This window comes from Alosa pseudoharengus, unplaced genomic scaffold, assembly GCF_046254945.1.
Source record: "Alosa pseudoharengus isolate Yale_2024_CS ecotype anadromous, Long Island Sound unplaced genomic scaffold, YU_APseudo_1.1 YU_APseudo_1.1_scf_14, whole genome shotgun sequence".
Classification (NCBI taxonomy): Eukaryota; Metazoa; Chordata; class Actinopteri; order Clupeiformes; family Clupeidae; genus Alosa; species Alosa pseudoharengus.
Window position 1 is genome coordinate 39,015,049 of NW_027468609.1, and position 17,817 is coordinate 39,032,865.

Here is a 17,817-nt window from a genome sequence, read left to right on the forward strand (position 1 = left end):
CATTTTTTATTTTTTTTTGGGGTGGGTGGGTGGGGGGTTACAAACTTATTCAAAATCATCCCCCCCTCTGGTTTTTACACAAATCGCACCCTGGCTATGGGTAAGCTATTAGCTAAAGCTAGACAGTGTTGGTTGCAAAATATTTGACTCCCATACGAACAAAACTACACAGCATGTCCTTAAGTCGATGTCCCTTTAATTTGTCAAGAAAGAAATCCAATCAATGTGTGACTCCTCCGCTGCCCGCACGACACAGACAGTAAATTATGATGTGTCCATGAGTAGCAAAATTCCTGTAATTGCATACGTTTCCAATGGCTTGGATCATGTTGTGGCTGTTTTTTGGTTTTCTGGCTCTTAAAGTGTTATGTTACTTAAATTAAGTACAATGATAAAGTTTTAAAATGTTCCAGTGTAGCCTTCTCATTATTTTGTATTTTGTAATATTCTGTTGATGGAGGCCTAATATTAAGCCTTACTAGACAAAACTCACTAAATGTTATCTTAAGGCTATCATTGTTATCATATAAATGTTTCTATAGAGTGATAAAAGTCCAAATGGTCAATAAATTAGAAGTTAAGGTATTTTGTCTTTGTATGACCCATTATTGTTTAGCAGATAATGCAAAGGCAGAATACAGTAACTTCCAAATAAGGGTCGAAGGTCAAGTTTGAGCTGATTTTTTTTTCATGTAGATACATGTATTCATTATGACAATTACTTGGCAAATTTTCAGTTTCCTACCTATCATACAATTGGCTGGACAACAAAAAAACTTTAAAGTAATTTTTCTCAGTTTCACACTCTGGCGAGTTAAGGTCTTTTACCTTTGTAGGGCAGTATTGTGATGGCTTGTGTTTACTGTTAGATACGAAAACACCATTTTTACGAAGGTGTGAAGAGTTAAGCAAGGTGTGTTAGCTTTTGCAAGAGAACTACAATCTTTTGCTGATTGGGTGAGAGGTTTTGCCATTTGTGTGTAGAGTTTTGCAAAAAAAGCCATAGTTACAAAAAATGTGCTTAAGCAATCAGAAAAAAACTGTAATAACATAATGACAGGTAGACTGTAAAGACAATGACGTAGCCTAATGACAAACACCAGAAGAAATGCCTATTTAGTGCTAAGTGACTGGTTGTGTGTCACGGCTCAGAAGTTGAAATAAATTCGGATCGGCCCATGGATCTGCTCATTTTTCCGATCCCCGATTCAGCTAATTTGTCAATATCGGGGCCAATATCCGATCCTAATATCGGATCGGTGCACCCCTACTCACAATTGCTATTCATCTCATCTCGTCAAGGTACATAACCTGAGTCTGACATTAGATATATGTAGATTATCTTGTGTGTATTTGAATGTGCTTCACCTCTTCTCCACTGGGATGACTCCAATGACGTGGTCTTCCTGAGTTTACGACGGGCACTGAGAAGTTGACTACTGTCAAACCGGGCACTAAAAGACCCATGAGGTGAGGGGGAGGCTGCGGAGGGGTGCTGCTTGGGGCTGACGGCATCTGTAAGCCCCTTACTGCCAATATCATCACAAAAGGGTGGTGGAGGTGGTGGTGGTGGTGGAGGGGAGGAAGGCAGAACAAAGGCAGTGGCCATGTTTGGTTGCAAAGAGCAAGGGGCAGAGAGGACGGGCTTAGCTCCGTCAGCAGGTAACGAGAAACGGACTAAACTGCCTGCAGACCCTTCTGGAGGGACCATGGAGGTGTCACAGTCATCTGTCTGCACACTGGCCACCTGTGTCTGTGTCATCATCTGTGTATGCAGCTGCTTTTCTGTTGAAGTCATGGACTGTATGGCTCCACATTTCTTCCTATTGTGGGCCAATCGCAGCCTCTGGGACTTCAGGGTGACCTGACCAGGGTAGCGCTGAAAGGAAAAAAGCAAACATCTGACTTAGTACAAAAAAATTTAGCTCAAGAAGTCAGTGTGCATGTAACCAATATGCCCAGAGTCGATTCCCAGTCTATTCTAGTATATGTGCATGGCTCTACTCACTACCCTACCTGCTTGAAGCTACGTAGGCGGTCCAGGGTCTTCTGTCTCTCCTGTCTAACTCTTGAGTTCCTGAGCTCCTCCTCCTCCTCCTCTTCATTCTTCAAATGTCAGGAGAAAACAATATAAGCTTAGTGGTCAAAGCATAGAAAACACATTAGTGCATTATGAAGGGGGCATATCAAGGTGAAGTTCAAGGCCACTCACCTGGTGAAGACCATGCTGCGAGTCGCCACTGACTTCATTTCTGCGATACTGGATCTTCTGGTTGTGATTGATGACACAGATTTCCTGATGAGAGCAAATGAATCATGTCAAGAACATTGCTAACAATTACTCCCTTTAAGATTCCAGTCTATGCTGTCTGTTGTTGCTATGGTGATGGCGCCACAAACTGTTACAGAATGCAGCCTGCCTGTCCCTTTTGAATTATTTTTGCGATTTGTTTTTCTCCTTTGCCATGCAAGGCAATGCCTTTCTATCGACTGACACTTTTACTTTAGTTTTTGGTTTACACTAGATCAGATTAGTTTTACATTTTCATGGAGTAACAATCTATTTAAACAATGGTGCGCTCAAATACAAGAGACGCTCTTGAAATACCATTCGCATACCAATGCTCCTCCTTCAAATATATCTACGAAACTACGGAGACATACAAGAGGAACCACAACTGGTGTGAAGGCACCATGAAAGAGAGGCAACAGAATCAGGGAATCACCAGGACATTCAAACATATGTGTCCACACTTGGGTGACAGGCTAGTAGGCTCCAACGGACGGCAACATTCAGGCACCATCACCAAATTCAGAAAAAATGCTATGGTTGCTAGGGTATTGCTAAGGTTCATATGGTGGCATATAAATTTGCTGCTATGCTGGTTGCTAGATAGATAGTTTGATCAATGTTGATAGACAGTTTAATGGATGTGTATATGTAGATAGTTTAATGGATAGATGAATAGTTTGAAGTAGAAAGATGGAGACAAGGTAATGATGTTGGTTGCTATGGTGGTTGCTAGGTTGTTGCTAGGATAATTAAGATGGTTGCTAAGGTGTTGCTAAGGCACATATGGTGGTTGCTATACCAAATAAAGCAGTTGCTATGCTGGTTGCTAGGGTAATCATGTTGGTTGCTATGGTGGTTGCTAGGTTGACTTTATAGTGGTGGTTGCTAGATTGTTGCTAGGGTAATTAAGATGGTTGCTAGGGTGTTGCTAGGGAACATATGGTGGTTGCTATGCCATATAAATCACATGCTATGCTGGTTGCTATGGTGGTTACTAGGTTGACATGGTTTAACCGTTGAAGCCCGATTGACGCAAATTGCGTCAAAAAACACACCCATTCTTCTCGGTTACATTGCTCCGGAACTATTAGTCGCAGCGAGATAAAACCTTTATTGGGTGACGGAGCAGAAGTGGGGTTAATTAAATCATCTTGTCAGAATCCATCATGGCGGACAATGAACATAAATTAATCTTATTTTAATCTTTGTTTAACCCATTTACTCCTAAAATGCCTGCTAAAAACGCCTATAGAATCCTATGGCATTCTTGACTAAATAACCTTATTTCCTGAGGGTTTTCTGAAAACATACTAAAAATTGTCAACGTCTACCAAAATGTAATATCTAAGCCTCTGTAGCACCTAGAAACATGAAATAAAAAGCATGCTGCTCTACGCAGCATCCAGCGGGAGAGTCAATGTTGCGCTATGCAGCATCCGGCGGGAGAATGTTGCGTCATGCAGCATCCAGCACGAATGGGTTAAACTGGTTTAACTAATCCAGGGTTAAAATTAAGATGTCCCTGGTCTCTGGTTAATTAATCCCCTATTTAAACCTAGATTTACTAAGCCTAGTTTAGATCTGGTGGTGCATGTTGCTGAAATTGGCCCTACACATAAAACAAAGCACCAACAACTACACCGTGTTCCAAATTATTATGCAAATTGGATTTAAGTGTCAAACATTTATTTTTTGTTTTTCAATTGAACTCATGGATGGTATTGTGTCTCAGGGCTCTTTAATTCATTGAAATCGATCTCAGACAGCTGTGATAAATAGTTTTCCTTTGATTGGGCTCACCTGGCAAACTAATTAAGAAAGATGTTGCACATTATTAAGCATGCCACAGGTTTCAAGCAATATGGGAAAGAAAAAGGATATCTCTGCTGCTGAAAAGCGTGAAATTGTGCACTACCTTGGACAAGCTATGAAAACATTGGATATTTCCCGAAAACGTATACGTGATCAAAGTACTGTGAAGAAATGTGTCGCTGATTCAGAGCACAGGCGGGTTCGTGCAGACAAAGGCACAATAAGGAAGGTTTCTGCCAGACAAATTCATAGGATTAAGAGAGCAGCTGCTAAAATGCCATTGCAAAGCAGTAAACAGGTAATTGAAGCCGCTGGTGCCTCTGGAGTCCCGCGAACCTCAACGTGTAGGATCCTCAAGAAGTTTGCAAGTGTGCATAAACCTACTTTTCGGCCACCCCTAAACAATGCTTACAAGCAGAAATGGTTGCAGTGGGCTCAGGAATACATGAAGACTAATTTTCAAACAGTTTTGTTCACGGATGAGTGCTGTGCAACCCTAGATGGTCCAGATGGATGGAGTAATGGATGGTTGGTGAATGGCCACCATGTCCCAACAAGGCTGAGACGTCAACAAGGAGGTGGCGGAGTCATGTTTTGGGCCGGAATCATGGGGAGAGAGCTGGTAGGCCCCTTTAGGGTCCCTTGGCAAAGTATGTAGAGTTTCTGACTGACCACTTTCTTCCGTGGTACAAAAAGAAGAACCGTGCCTTCCGTAGCAAAATCATCTTTATGCATGACAATGCACCATCTCATGCTGCAAAGAATACCTCTGAGAAACTCATGGTGTGGCCCCAATCAACAAATGACCATTTTTAGTTCTTTACAACTTATAAAATGTCTTGAAACTCAGTTGTGCATAATAATTTGGAACAGTGCATTTTGAGTTTTTAGTTTTGAAAAAAATACTGTTATCATTGGGAGGTTTGTTCAATAAAATTCAAATTATACTCTAACGGTTGATGACTTGAAAATTATACTGACTGTCATTTGCATCAACTATTTAGGAAAATCTGAGAAAAATTTAATTTGCATAATAATTTGTAACGCAGTGTAGTTAACGAACCCGGAGTTTATTACAGAAGACTGTTAATCTCACAAAAGACCGAGATCTCACCTGGAGCATGACGTCTATTGCCCGATGATAATGCCTTATACGGACTTTCCTTCGAGAGGAGCTGGTAGGGGGACAGTTGGTAAGTGTTCTTTAGTCTGTAATAAACTCTGGGTTCGCTAACTACGTTGTTGTGCAACAATACAACTATCAATGAACAGCTGGGTAACATGTGCCCTTGGATGACTGAAAACCAGACTGAAAACCAGACTACCACTTCCTGAACCATTTGTAGCATATTCATCACACGAGCTGGGATGCCAGTTTGGAAGGCATTACAGTAGTCGAGGCAAGAGATAACTATGGTCTGTACTAAAAGCTGGGGAGCATGTTGGGTAGGTACCTATATTTATTCATTGACTCTACCAAACCAGAGATCTGCACTGGCTGCCAGCGCTTCGAAATTAGCTATAATGCTAACCTTGGGGGGCATGATATTTAACCGCGTTTGAGGCCTCTAAACACACTCAGAAAACCATTCCAAGACATTTGGAACACAGGTTGGTTCCTTACGAGACACCACGTGCTCGTTTAACTCAAATAGTGTGACGAAACATTATAAACTTTGTGTTTTTGCGTGGGTCACTCACATCAGGCTACCCCGTTGACATATCCAGCCCATCCGCGCTCTCATTCATAGCCACAGAAACTAAAACTTTCTCCTTGGTGTTTTGATTTGTTAACAAAAAGAGTCGAGCAGTGCAGTCGCCATGTCTGTAATCTCCATGAAGCGGTCATGTCCATATTTATAACTATGTAACAACATAGCAATGATTGCTTAAAGATAGAGATGCACCGATTGATTGGCTGGTGACCGGAATTGGCCGATTTTCACGTGATCGGCCATGACTGGCGACCAGCCGGTCAGTCTGAGACATGCCGATTTTATGTCGGTCAAATGCCGCACTTGTAACAACACCCAGCTGAGTTTGCAAAGTTTGAAGAAGCTAGCAACCAGTCCAACACTGAGGGCTGGATGTACAAAGAAAGCGCTGGTAGGCTATTGAGTTTTTCTATGCAGAGAATGCTGTGCTTTGCCATATTGCGTGGAATTTACTAAGCTGTCACTTCATCAGGCTACATAAACATTGCTCATCATCGCCCATCCCTGCCGCTAATTGCGTGCCCACAGCTGAACCACAAGCTAAGCTGAACGGAGAAAGAATAAAAATTTAGCGATCATAGGCTACATGATAAGATGTCAACAAGCAGCGACATACAGTAGCCCTAGTAGTTCTACTTAGTGTTAATTTCGTCAGACGAGACGAGAGGAAATATGTTCGTCAACAACCTTTTTTTTCATGACTAAGACGAGACGACGACGAGATGGCACTAATGTCCTGAAACACTAACTAAGACTATCTTAAGATGCATTATTGTTGACGAAAAAAGAAGAGACTAAAATGTTTTGCATGAAATAAAAACTAAGATAAAATCTCTCTTCATTTTCGTCTACAAAATGAGAAGACAGAATATCTAGCTGTTACGTTTTCAAAATATTCCGAATGAGTTCATGCTCCTGTAGGCTAGTCTACGTGCTGTTGCTGCAACCCTGTGGCTGCAACACGAAACTACATGGAACAAGAACACCGGAGATTTCTGCCAGAGTTAAGCTAACTACCTAGCTTTATGACACAATGCTACATACCCAGACGTTGAAGCTTCTCTCATGCAAACTAACATTCCCCAGAATGTCCATACGAAAATGTTTAGCATGTAATGTCACTGATCATGCAAAGTTTGCTAGCAAGTAAGCTAATATGGAAAGTTCGCTAGCAAGTTAGCTATGGATAAGATGGAGAGTTTGTTTGGGGGACCACTTAACTAACCCTAGCTAAAAAAAAAGAAAGATTAGACCTACTTCACCAGTATATTAGTCTACACAATAGGCCTACTCACTGAACCACCTTGCTTATTGTCTTTGCACTTTGCTTATTGTATCAGAGGATTCATATGATTTAAACTGGCATATCTTACATAGACAGTGTTGCAGAACTGTTTGGAGTTACATACAAGTTGGTTCAATATTGCAAACAACTTATCTATATTATATTTTACCACGTCTGCTCGCGGACCACTTGGGATAGCTTGCGGACCACCACACTTTGAGAAACACTGGTCTACGAATATCATGACAGTGGTCCAGTCAAATCTTTTACTGTCTATGGTCAAATCCCAGCCGAGCTATAATTGTAGCTTGACTTACCTGTGCATGTAAACATACTGACTGACAAAAAATCAGAATGAGTAATTATAACAGACGAGTAGCTCTGTGGACACACAATATTGTTGGAAAATTGAGATGTGTGAAACACTATTTGACTCAAATGGTAATCAGAAATAATTTGTTATAAAAAAAAGACTAAACTGTTTTGACTAAAACTGACTAAGACTAAGATACCTTTAGTTTTCATTTGACTAAAACTAGACTAAAATGACGAGACTTTTAGTCGACTAAAACTTGACTAACAAAAATGATATTTGAATGATTAAAAATGACAAAGACTAAAAAGGACATTTCGTCACAAGACTAAGACTAAGACTAAGACTAAATTAAAAATAGGTGACAAAATTAACACTACCCGGGACATCGTTCAATTCGATCCCCGGGACATCGTTCAATTCGAGCGATGCAAGTCTTGTTCCTATCTTACACCCAACTCAGTGATGATTGTTCCGCAAAGCACTCGAGTTCACAAGCTGTCAAATAAACATTGCACACCCACAGGTGTGTCAATAACAGAAATAGGTGTGGTCAGGCGCATTGTCAAAAATCGCTATTTCAACATCACTAAAAATGATAACGCCACTGACCAAGAAAAACCTGGCCTAAAGTAAAAGGCGCATGTAATCCAGTATCTAGTATGTTCATGTGTACAATGATGAATCCTGTAACACATCGTTTCCCAACCTTGGGGTCGGGACCCCATGTGGGGTCGCCTGAAATTCAAATCAGGTCGCCTGAGATACTGGGTATCTTACTATTGACTAGTATATTACATTAAAATATACATACATTAGTGCTGCTGCGATTAGTCGACTTAGTCGACCTAATCGACCATGAAAATTAGTCGACGGCAATTTTTTTAGTCGAAAAGTCGTTTTACTATTGACCGCCTATTTATTTTTGGTCTCAAACGGCTCACTGTAATGTTATTTTAACTCTATGTTATTAAGTCTTGTACAACGACTGTCTTTGGATGTTAAACAGGCTACTAAGACTTTGGCAGTTTTAAACCCGCTATGCACGCAAACTACGCCAGCAGTAAAGCTGCGTGCCTGCCTGCTTTCAGCGCAATTCATTCTTAGGCAGAGCTAAGTGGGGGGAGCTAAGCTAGTAGGTTACGCTAGTCCAGACTCTGATATAGTATTGTGGAAATTGAAATAAATTAAGTGAAGAGTGTCTCACCGCAACGGCATGTCATTACTGTAATTCATAAAAAAAAAAACGTTAAAACGAACATGCCGCCGCCCGTGATATCAACAATCAAGGTGCGCGTCATTTGCATGGTCAATAAGTCACGACGCATATTTTTTTAGCGTTTAAGCCAACTGATAAAGTGAGGTAACCTATGTGGTAAGTGCCTGTAGCCTACTTGCTTTGAACATGCTGATGTTAGGCTCATTTGCAAAGTCCTCAACTTCTGTCGCCTTTCAAAGTTCAGCGTTTCTCAAACTATGGGCCGCGCGGACCAGCACCGGCCGTAACGTGGAAACTGCTGGTCCGGAGCCGTGGAGGGAAATTATTCCCGGGGCTTCATCTGATAATTTGCTGGCAATTGATCAAGGAACCGTGGACCGACAGAAAAAGAAAACAAATGTTTTTGTCATCAAACATAGAGGCATACAATTAAATGGTGGTATGAGCGTTCATTCAATGCGCAAGAGAAACTGAAACCACTTGATAACGTTGGTAGCAAAGCTCCAATTCAACCTATTGGAAGGCTATTTAACCCATTCGTGCTGGATGCTGCACGACGCAGCATTGACTCTCCCGCTGGTTGCTGCGTAGCGCAGCATGCTTTTTATTTCATGTTTCTAGGTGTGCAGAGGCTTAGATAGTAAGGTTTTGGTAGACGTTGACAATTCTTAGTATTTTTTTCAGAAAACCCTCAGGAAATAAGGTTATTTAGTCTAGAATGCCATAGGATTCTATAGGCGTTTTTAGCAGGCATTTCAGGAGTAAATGGGTTAATTATGAAACTACATTTAATAGAACAATGTGGATTTATGCAACTTCCATAAAAACAGAGCACAGACTACACTACACTATCTAGAGTATTGTATAGTCAAATTTGAATAACGTGGCCAAAAGCTTGTGGCATAATTAAATATGTCAATATTATTTCCATTTGCCTACCAGTGTATGATGCTTGCATGAGGGAAACATCCCAAAACGATGACACCCATATAACTGCTGTTGTTTTGAGAAGTATTTATCATGCAACCATGCAAAAGCAATGGAACTATTGTAATTATATTTTACATTAGTAAAGCAGTCCTCTTTTTGTGAACAAGCACTTTAAACACTGGCTGCTTTGAAGTAACCTGACCCTAGCCAGATGAAATTGTTCCGCTTAGCTCCGCCGAGCTTCACTCACATCCATCTGGGACCTCTTCCATTGAGAGTGATTTCTGCAACCGACTTTATGGTTCAGCCAATCAGGACGCAGGGCGGGAGTTTCATAGATGTGACGTAGTGGAGAACCGACCGTGAGACTGTTATCAGCGTCACGGGTTGGCTTCGATGTGAGTGGTTGAAGTAGCACGTCAATAGATGACGGACAAGTGGCTTATTCAATCATATGCAAGCATTTTTTGATTAGGCCCAGCCTTCTGAAGCAACACTTCAATGGATTGGTCCCAGATGGATGAGTGGAGCTAGGCGGAGCGAAATTCATCTGGCTAGGGTCAGGTTAGCTTTGAAGTGCATGTATAACAATATAGCATAACAATAATAATTGTGATGTGATATAAGGACAATTTGATGGAGGTGGAGATTTCATGTAGGTGGGCCCTATGACCCCAAAGTATGCCATGACCGGGTCTCAGGTCAAAGAATTTGTCAATGTCCATGGCAACACTGGCATTTACTTCTAACAAAAGTAGGGTGATATATATTTTACGTTTTCCCTTTAGTTGAGTTCAAAATAAAACGGACACAACAAAATAACAAACACTTGATTTTTTAAAAAATGAGTCGTTTAGATTAGTCGACTAATCGAAAAATTACTCGAAAGATTAGAATAAAAATATTAAAAACCCCATGTAATCAGATCCTTCATTACAATCTGGCTACATACAAATATAGACAGCCCACATTAGATGCTTGATTTACGTAATCATGCTTGATCAACGTTTTAAACTAAGTAGCAAAACAACCACACACGCAAAGATATCCATTTGGGGAAAATCAAAGTCCCACTGCAAGGCACCTAACCCCTCACTGCTCCCCTAGCGCCGCTGTAGCAGGCAGCTCACTGCAAAGGGATTAGTGTGTGCTTCACATCACTGTGTGTTCACTTTGTGCTTAGTGTGTTTCACTAATTCACGGATTGGGGACAGAGACCAAATTTCCCTCACGGGATCAAAAGAGTATATACTTCTACTCATATATATATATATATATTTGCAAAAGTTGTCTACAGACCAAAAAAAATCAACAAAAATGTCTTGCATCAGCTCAATATTTTGTTGCTTTTGTACCTTCAGTAGTTAACATGATTTTGTTTCTGATGTCGGTAGTGCCTCATACCTTTTTGTTTCGGAGATAGGCTTTTTTAGCGGTAATGCGCCCCCTTATGGCCTCCAGTTGCCGGGTCTTCTGTTGAAGTTTAGCGATCTCATCTCTAAGCGGGGGGCCAAGGGATGCAGTCTCATCAGTGGCCTGCATGGCATCTGGACTCTCATACGCATCATAATATACCACCTCATCCTGCCTCTCTAAAAAAAACACACACAAAGAAGAAACACAAATAAGAAAGCACTTTAATTAACCCTCTAGGCGCCACGGTCGACTTTTGCTGACAAGATGCGGTACTGAATAAAACGGCCGATTTAGTCAAATAGGGTGTCATATTTCGTTCGACCTCCACTCCACTAGATGGCAGACATGTCATACGTCATCCCCGAGTCCAAAAAAGGGCATGCTTTAAACAAAACCTTCTCGCTAGAGCGCATTGAATCAGTGCGTGCAATACCGGAGCTAGTGTGCGTGTGAGCCACTTTATCAGATCGATATTGTCAACGTCAGCGAGTATTTGCATTAGATTATCGAAATATGGCCGAAATGAAGTGTTGGGTCTTCTATTCGCGGACCCTGATTCTGAAGGGGAATATCTGCCTTCAGAAAATGACGGTGATTCGTTTAGCGAGGCTTCAGATGCGTCCGTGCCTTGCAATGATGCAGCTGGACAAAGTGAGAGTTTACTCCATAGTTTAGCTTACACCAAGCACAAACGTTGAATCGTTTGCCCAATGTCACTGGTGGGAATAATGTTTCACGGGTTCGGAGTGTTCATCGGGAAATTAGCAGGGTGTTAGTGGTGTGGCTAACGAGGCTGGAGGTAGCCTAAGGTCCATGTAGCGCTAGCTTCTGTCTTCTGAACGTGTGCCTCTCCGCAATCGCGGCGACAGTAACGTGGTGGAGCCTTTGTCTAATGCCACTGGGTATGTTAGACGAGGTCGAAGTGCTCATAGGACAGTTAGGGGGGAACGTAGAGGCAATGTGGGGAGTCGCAATGAGAATGACAGTAGGCCTAGTCCGAGCTGCGCAAATTCTCTCCACTCGACACGAGCGCGAGGCAGATCTGGCCATGCTGCTCGCAACAGGAGCAGAGGTGGTGACACGGGGCAGGAGAGCCATTAGGCCAGGGGTCGGGAACCTATGGCTCGCGAGCCACATGTGGCTCTTTTGGGAACTGCATCTGGCTCTCGGACAAACCTGCCATTTGTTTACTCAATAAGTCATGAATCATTTTGGTAGGCCTACTGTATTAAATTAAAAATGGACCTACTGAAATCAAAATGTTAAAATAGTGTTCGAAATATAATATATGTTCATGTAGTTTAATCCATCCCATGTCTGTTCTCTACCGCTGAAGTTCACGGTTACGTCGATGTAGCCTACTACAGATATGAAAAACGCGTTTTTTTATTGGACAATGCTGTGCCGAGATAACATTCCATCCGCTGATGCTTTACTTAAAAATTCAGCTAGCTAACGGTTGTATCAGAGAATGTCTAATAGACGGGCTCTGGTTGTATCCAAAACAAAGAAAATGTGTTCCCCTTTCATTTTTATGTGTGCGCTTGCTGTAGGCTAGATAAGGAAAATGTCAAAAAGGAAACGTCAGTAACCACAGCTTGCGAGCGCGAACACAAGCACCTGAAATGGGGAAGTTTCCATAACGCGAAATGAACTGCCCGTTATATATTGCACACTGCAATGTTCGGTTCCACTTGCATATGAGAAATCTTTTATTTCTCATATGCATTTCTTTTTATCTTTCTTTTATATGAAAAATATAAAGACAAACCTGCGCTCACGTTTAAGGGCAATTCCGCGCAAAACTGTCACATCTATAACGCCAACACAATTAGTTGGCATTATGGATATATGACAGTTTTGTGTGGAGTTGCCCTTAAATGATGACAGCCTCAATTCTTGCATGAAACTTCACCTCACTGAATATGAGCCAGCCATGCAGACTCCAAGGCCATCACCCAATCTAATCTCTGGTACAGTAGGCCTAATGTTCAATTTCGCCAATGACTTGTCATGTCATGAAAATTGAGTGTTGTGTTGTTAACTGATGTTACTTTGCATACCAAAAGAACACTGGGAAAATAGGGGGTGGTGTTTAGCCTACATGGGAAGCCTAAGGCCTATACTTCTGTCATTCCACTTTACATTTCAAGTTACTTGCACATTACTTTTAAAACTAGTAGAAAATGTATTAAAAACTCCTCTGTTGAATGAAAGTTAATGTACGTTAAATATCTAAACTTTTTCTTGTAATCGTCTTTATGTGGCTCTTCTGAGATTAAAAAAAAAAAAAATTGGTAAAAGTGGCTCTCCAGGCAAAAAAGGTTCCCGACCCCTGTATTAGGCCATGCATAGTCTATCACAAGATGATGGGAATGCCGGCCCTGTATGGATAGGATATGGATAGTCATTATCTCTACAGCAAAAGGCCTGCTACATAAAAAAAAAAAAAATTGTCAGCCATTTATTAGTAATGATTTACACTGTTGATTATCTATTTCCCTGACCATTTAGGACATATATGTGTTCTTTTTTGTGTGTTCATGTCCTTGTGATGTGTGTTTCTTTGTCAGCTAAGAAAAAAAACAAAAACAAAAAACATCAACAAAAAGAAAACAAATACTAACATTGTCTCTTGTCTTGTCTCGTCATCTCACTCCTGATCTGTGCCTTGCCGTGGCAAGTGAGCTTTTGAACTAAACAGGTCTTGTCTACTTGTGTTTGTGTGTCATCTGAATAATATATATGTGCCCCATACATGGAATCAGAGTGCCTACTGTACGTATGTAGTAAATCGAAAATCTCTACAGCAAAAGGCCAGCCTACCGCTACATGCATTTGGTTTGTTTCTGCCATTAGTAATGATTTACACAGTTTGTTTACTACTTAGTATTTACCTGAGCATTCAGTATTGTGCAATATAGCATACAGAAGGTGTACACCTTGCAATTATACAATTACAAAAATACTAATCAAAGTTTATTAGGACCCATCCAGTTTTATTCCACAAACATATTATGGTCATATTGTTGTCTTTGTGCACTTTACAAATTAAATGTATTATTATTATCAAAGTCTCCACTCTGTTACATGTAAAACTCCATGACTTTTCCCTGACAAAAAAAAAAAACAAGTATCCATGACCTAGGCCTACTATATAATGAATGGGACATTGAAATTACTTCACTGACCAAAGAGCTTTCAGAGCTTTTTTTTTGAGTGATTGAATAACTGGGCATTGAAAAAACAAAGTAGGGCTAACCACAACAACTCAAGCAAGCAGTAATGGATAAAGCTAATTACCCACTGTAATAATATGCTTCGTGGAAATATATTTGTATTAATGTATTTTGGCAAGTAGATTTTAAACTACTACAACAAAAGTCCCTGATATTGCCCACAATCAGGGAATTGTATTGGACTTTCCATGTCTGGAACAGACTTGATTATAATTCCATGACATTCCAGAAATGCCATGACCTGTGGAAACCATGTATTATTACCCTGGAAATCCAGAGTTCTCGCGAGAGCACAATGGAATTGTCTCTGCGCGAGAACTCTGGCAATGAGCATGGCATGGCATGGCAATGAGCAATGATGCACGTTACTTTTACCCCGATACCCCGGAACCAGCTAAACTGAGGAAGACAGCGCTGCAACGTTGGAGGACAGTACATATTGGTAGTAGTGTTATCCGATTGCGTCGAAGTCCGAAATCATTCAGAGTAAACATGGTCTAGTGTTATCCAATTGCGTGCAGTGAGATTTTTAAATGCATGCTTGTTGCCACCCCTCGAGTTGGGCCATTACATTGTTCGTGGCCAGACGCTTAATCTTTCTAGATTACCAGGGTCTGGATTTTCCAGGCTAATGTATTATTATCACAGATGTTGAAAGTGGGGTGAGCTACCAAAAACCTCCATTTACTGCAGCTAACTTTTTCTATGTACATCGTGTCAAGGAAGCATGTGTGGTGCAGTCTGTCAGTCAACAATATTGCAAAAACACAATTTTCACAAATCTTGGTGGAAAGATGTAGCACAGGCTGAGGAAAACCCATTCATTTATGATTGCCTATGTCGCTGTCAATCCCCTGCTACATATTCTAACCACCAATGAGAGCGTCTCTCAGAAAAAAACTCCTCTTCAGACACTTCCCTCCTGAAGAATTAACGCAATGCCATTTTGTTGGGCCATCAGCCCTGAATGTTTAACGTGTAGACCAGAATATATGTTTAAAAGTAGACTGGCAAAGCGTATTGTTTTGTGCACAGCTAAAAAATGGTCCCTCCCTACGCAAAAGTAAAGCTGATAGAACACATGCACAGACAGCTTCATGTGCAGGAGAGAGTGAGCGCGCACAGGTCTTTTATGATTGTTGGCTTCTGATGGTATCTTGCTAATTCACTGAAGAAAGACTTATGATTATGATTACAATGGATAACAGTTTATTATTAAATGTTTATTACCAACAAGCAAATTGTGCAAATTCGTTGCAAAAATGAACCCTGCAACACGGCCTTTAAATCTTAACAATGTAGGCAATTATTACCCCGGCTTATTTGGAGACTGGCCTTTATTTATAAATAGAATCCCGGCATAGATTTGAGGATCTATGGTATGCACGAGTGTTTCAGGCATAGTGCAGGCCCTAATCTCTGACTGAAAATACGCAGAACTTGTGCATTTACATATCAATATTGAATACATTTCTCTGACGGGGACACCCCTAAACCACCCCCAACTTTAGGTCTTAAGTATGAAAAAATATCTGACCTGTCGCAAGTTCACCAAGCTTCCGATCTCATTCTGGTCCCCTTTTAGTGGACTGAGATTGGTTCTTTTAAAAGGGACTATGTGAAAATGCCCTTAAATATCATCTTAGACAATATACACTGCACACCCCTAAGTCTACAGTGCAACAAAAAAATAAGCTTAGCCTGCATACAGCTTTGGCAGTTATTGAGGACCCTCTTTGACTCAGTTTGACAAGTCCATCTGTGTGTCAACAAATGTCTTACCCATCATCTGTCTACGCAGACTTTGTAGCTGTGCAGAAAGCAGCAGTTCCTCATACTTCAGGATCTCAAACTGAATCTCATAAAGCTGCAGCTGCAGTTTATAATACAGTGCCTCCAGGTGGTCCAAGTGTTTCATTGCATCTTCCCCATCCTGAAGAGCCTGCATCTAAGAAAGAGAGAACAGACCCAGAAGATTAGGGAAAAGAAGAGGTGGGGAGGTAAACAGTAAAAGTATTGTAAATCAGCTATGGTCATTTACCCAGGTGGATCTCATGTGTGTGTCCTATGCGAGCATCCTTTGCTTATCCTTGAATGATTATAATTCAATAGGGTCTGTCTAGGGACCTTTTGGGTTATCCTCAGGTGTGACTTTCTTAATTCATTAATTCACATGGATTAGATTTGAAGATTTGATTTGAAAAATATTTTACATTTTAACACGTAAATGAAGGGATATCGGGATTAACCGACATTTCCATTACATGCACATGGGTAGACCTGTACCGGTATTGAATATTATCATATTATATTGTAATAAACGTGCAGTAAGCAGAATTTAAATATGGCTGCATTTGACACTTTTACATATTAAAATGACATAGTCCTAACAGTAGGCCTACCAGCTGTTTTGAGTTAAGGCCATGTTTAGCCTAATTGAATAACTTAATGATGGAGAAGATATTTTCAGACCTGCCATCCTTGAAGAAATGTCAGTATTACCTCAAACCAGGGAAAACACATTGCCCACCTTGGCCTTCATGTATGCAGCCAAAAAACAGACCAAACAACATAAATGTTGACAATCTGTTTTAAAGCCTAATCCTTATCTATACAAATCACTGGTGTTGATAGAAAGGGACTGTGGATATCCATTTTCTGGTATCTGTTCTAGCATGTCTGGTTTATTAGTACCTCTTTTCAATCCATTATTATTTTTTATTTTTTTTGTGAAGAAATACATCTATCACTCATGTTATGTTGGTGTCTTTCTGCTCCTCTTGTGTCTACTGAGGCTGCAATGATCACATTTCCGACTAAAGGGGTGGGTCTCAGCAATAGGTGCGTTATGTCAGTCTACTCTAGAAGACTAGGTCTCGCTTGTTTGCGCGCTAATTATCAAGAATTATGATCTATAGGCTACACAGAAAACAAACAAATTAAACACCTATCACTGAGCAAGTCAAAATATTTTGCTATGTCCACTTTCAGATTTGTTGTTAATAACTACATTTGGCCTTGGAAAGGTCTGCGCTCCCTGAGAACGTCACGTCTAACCATCATCGAAACATGGAAAATATAATGCTAAATGAAATAACTCGTGAACAAGCAATAACTTTCCAAGACCAGAACCTGTTTTCCCTTGGTCGAACCCTGGTCGAGTAGCGCTGTCAGAAACTAATGACTTTCTGCAGGCGCTTATGTAACCTATAGAGTATCTCGTAAATTACCCCACTAATAATGCCCTGAATGGTACAAAACTTCTACAGTAGTACAACTATGTTCTGTATCATACAACAATGCATTGAAAAGTTTGTAAGTATACCAGGAGTTTATTTAAATAACACTTGCCCGATGGATTCTACTCTCTGCTGCTATCTACCGCTGCGTCGACGTTATTTCCGTGATTTGGGAAAAGCCCGTAAAAGTCCTGGCAGGAAGCATGCATAAGGATGTAGATCCAGGAATGCACTAATAATAATAATAATAATAATAATAATAATAATAATGGGGCAATATTAAAGGGGAAATAAAGGGGCAGCCGTGGCCTACGGGTTAGCGCTTCGGACTTGTAACCGGAGGGTTGCCAGTTCGA

At 40.8% G+C, this 17,817-nt stretch overlaps 1 protein-coding gene across 2 annotated transcripts in view; it reads right to left on the reverse strand.

Moving 5' to 3' along the window:
- The window catches only part of jmy (junction mediating and regulatory protein, p53 cofactor), an 81,003-nt gene that overhangs the window by 12,629 nt on the left and 50,557 nt on the right, over positions 1 to 17,817 (reverse strand). For both annotated transcript variants that reach the window (XM_076284913.1, XM_076284912.1), the window contains exons 5-9: positions 16,005 to 16,170; positions 10,972 to 11,159; positions 2,213 to 2,296; positions 2,017 to 2,106; positions 1,369 to 1,879 (exon numbers count right to left, since the gene is read on the reverse strand). In XM_076284913.1, the coding sequence (XP_076141028.1) occupies positions 1,369 to 1,879; positions 2,017 to 2,106; positions 2,213 to 2,296; positions 10,972 to 11,159; positions 16,005 to 16,170 (1,039 nt within the window). The remainder of the gene's footprint in view (positions 1 to 1,368; positions 1,880 to 2,016; positions 2,107 to 2,212; positions 2,297 to 10,971; positions 11,160 to 16,004; positions 16,171 to 17,817) is intronic.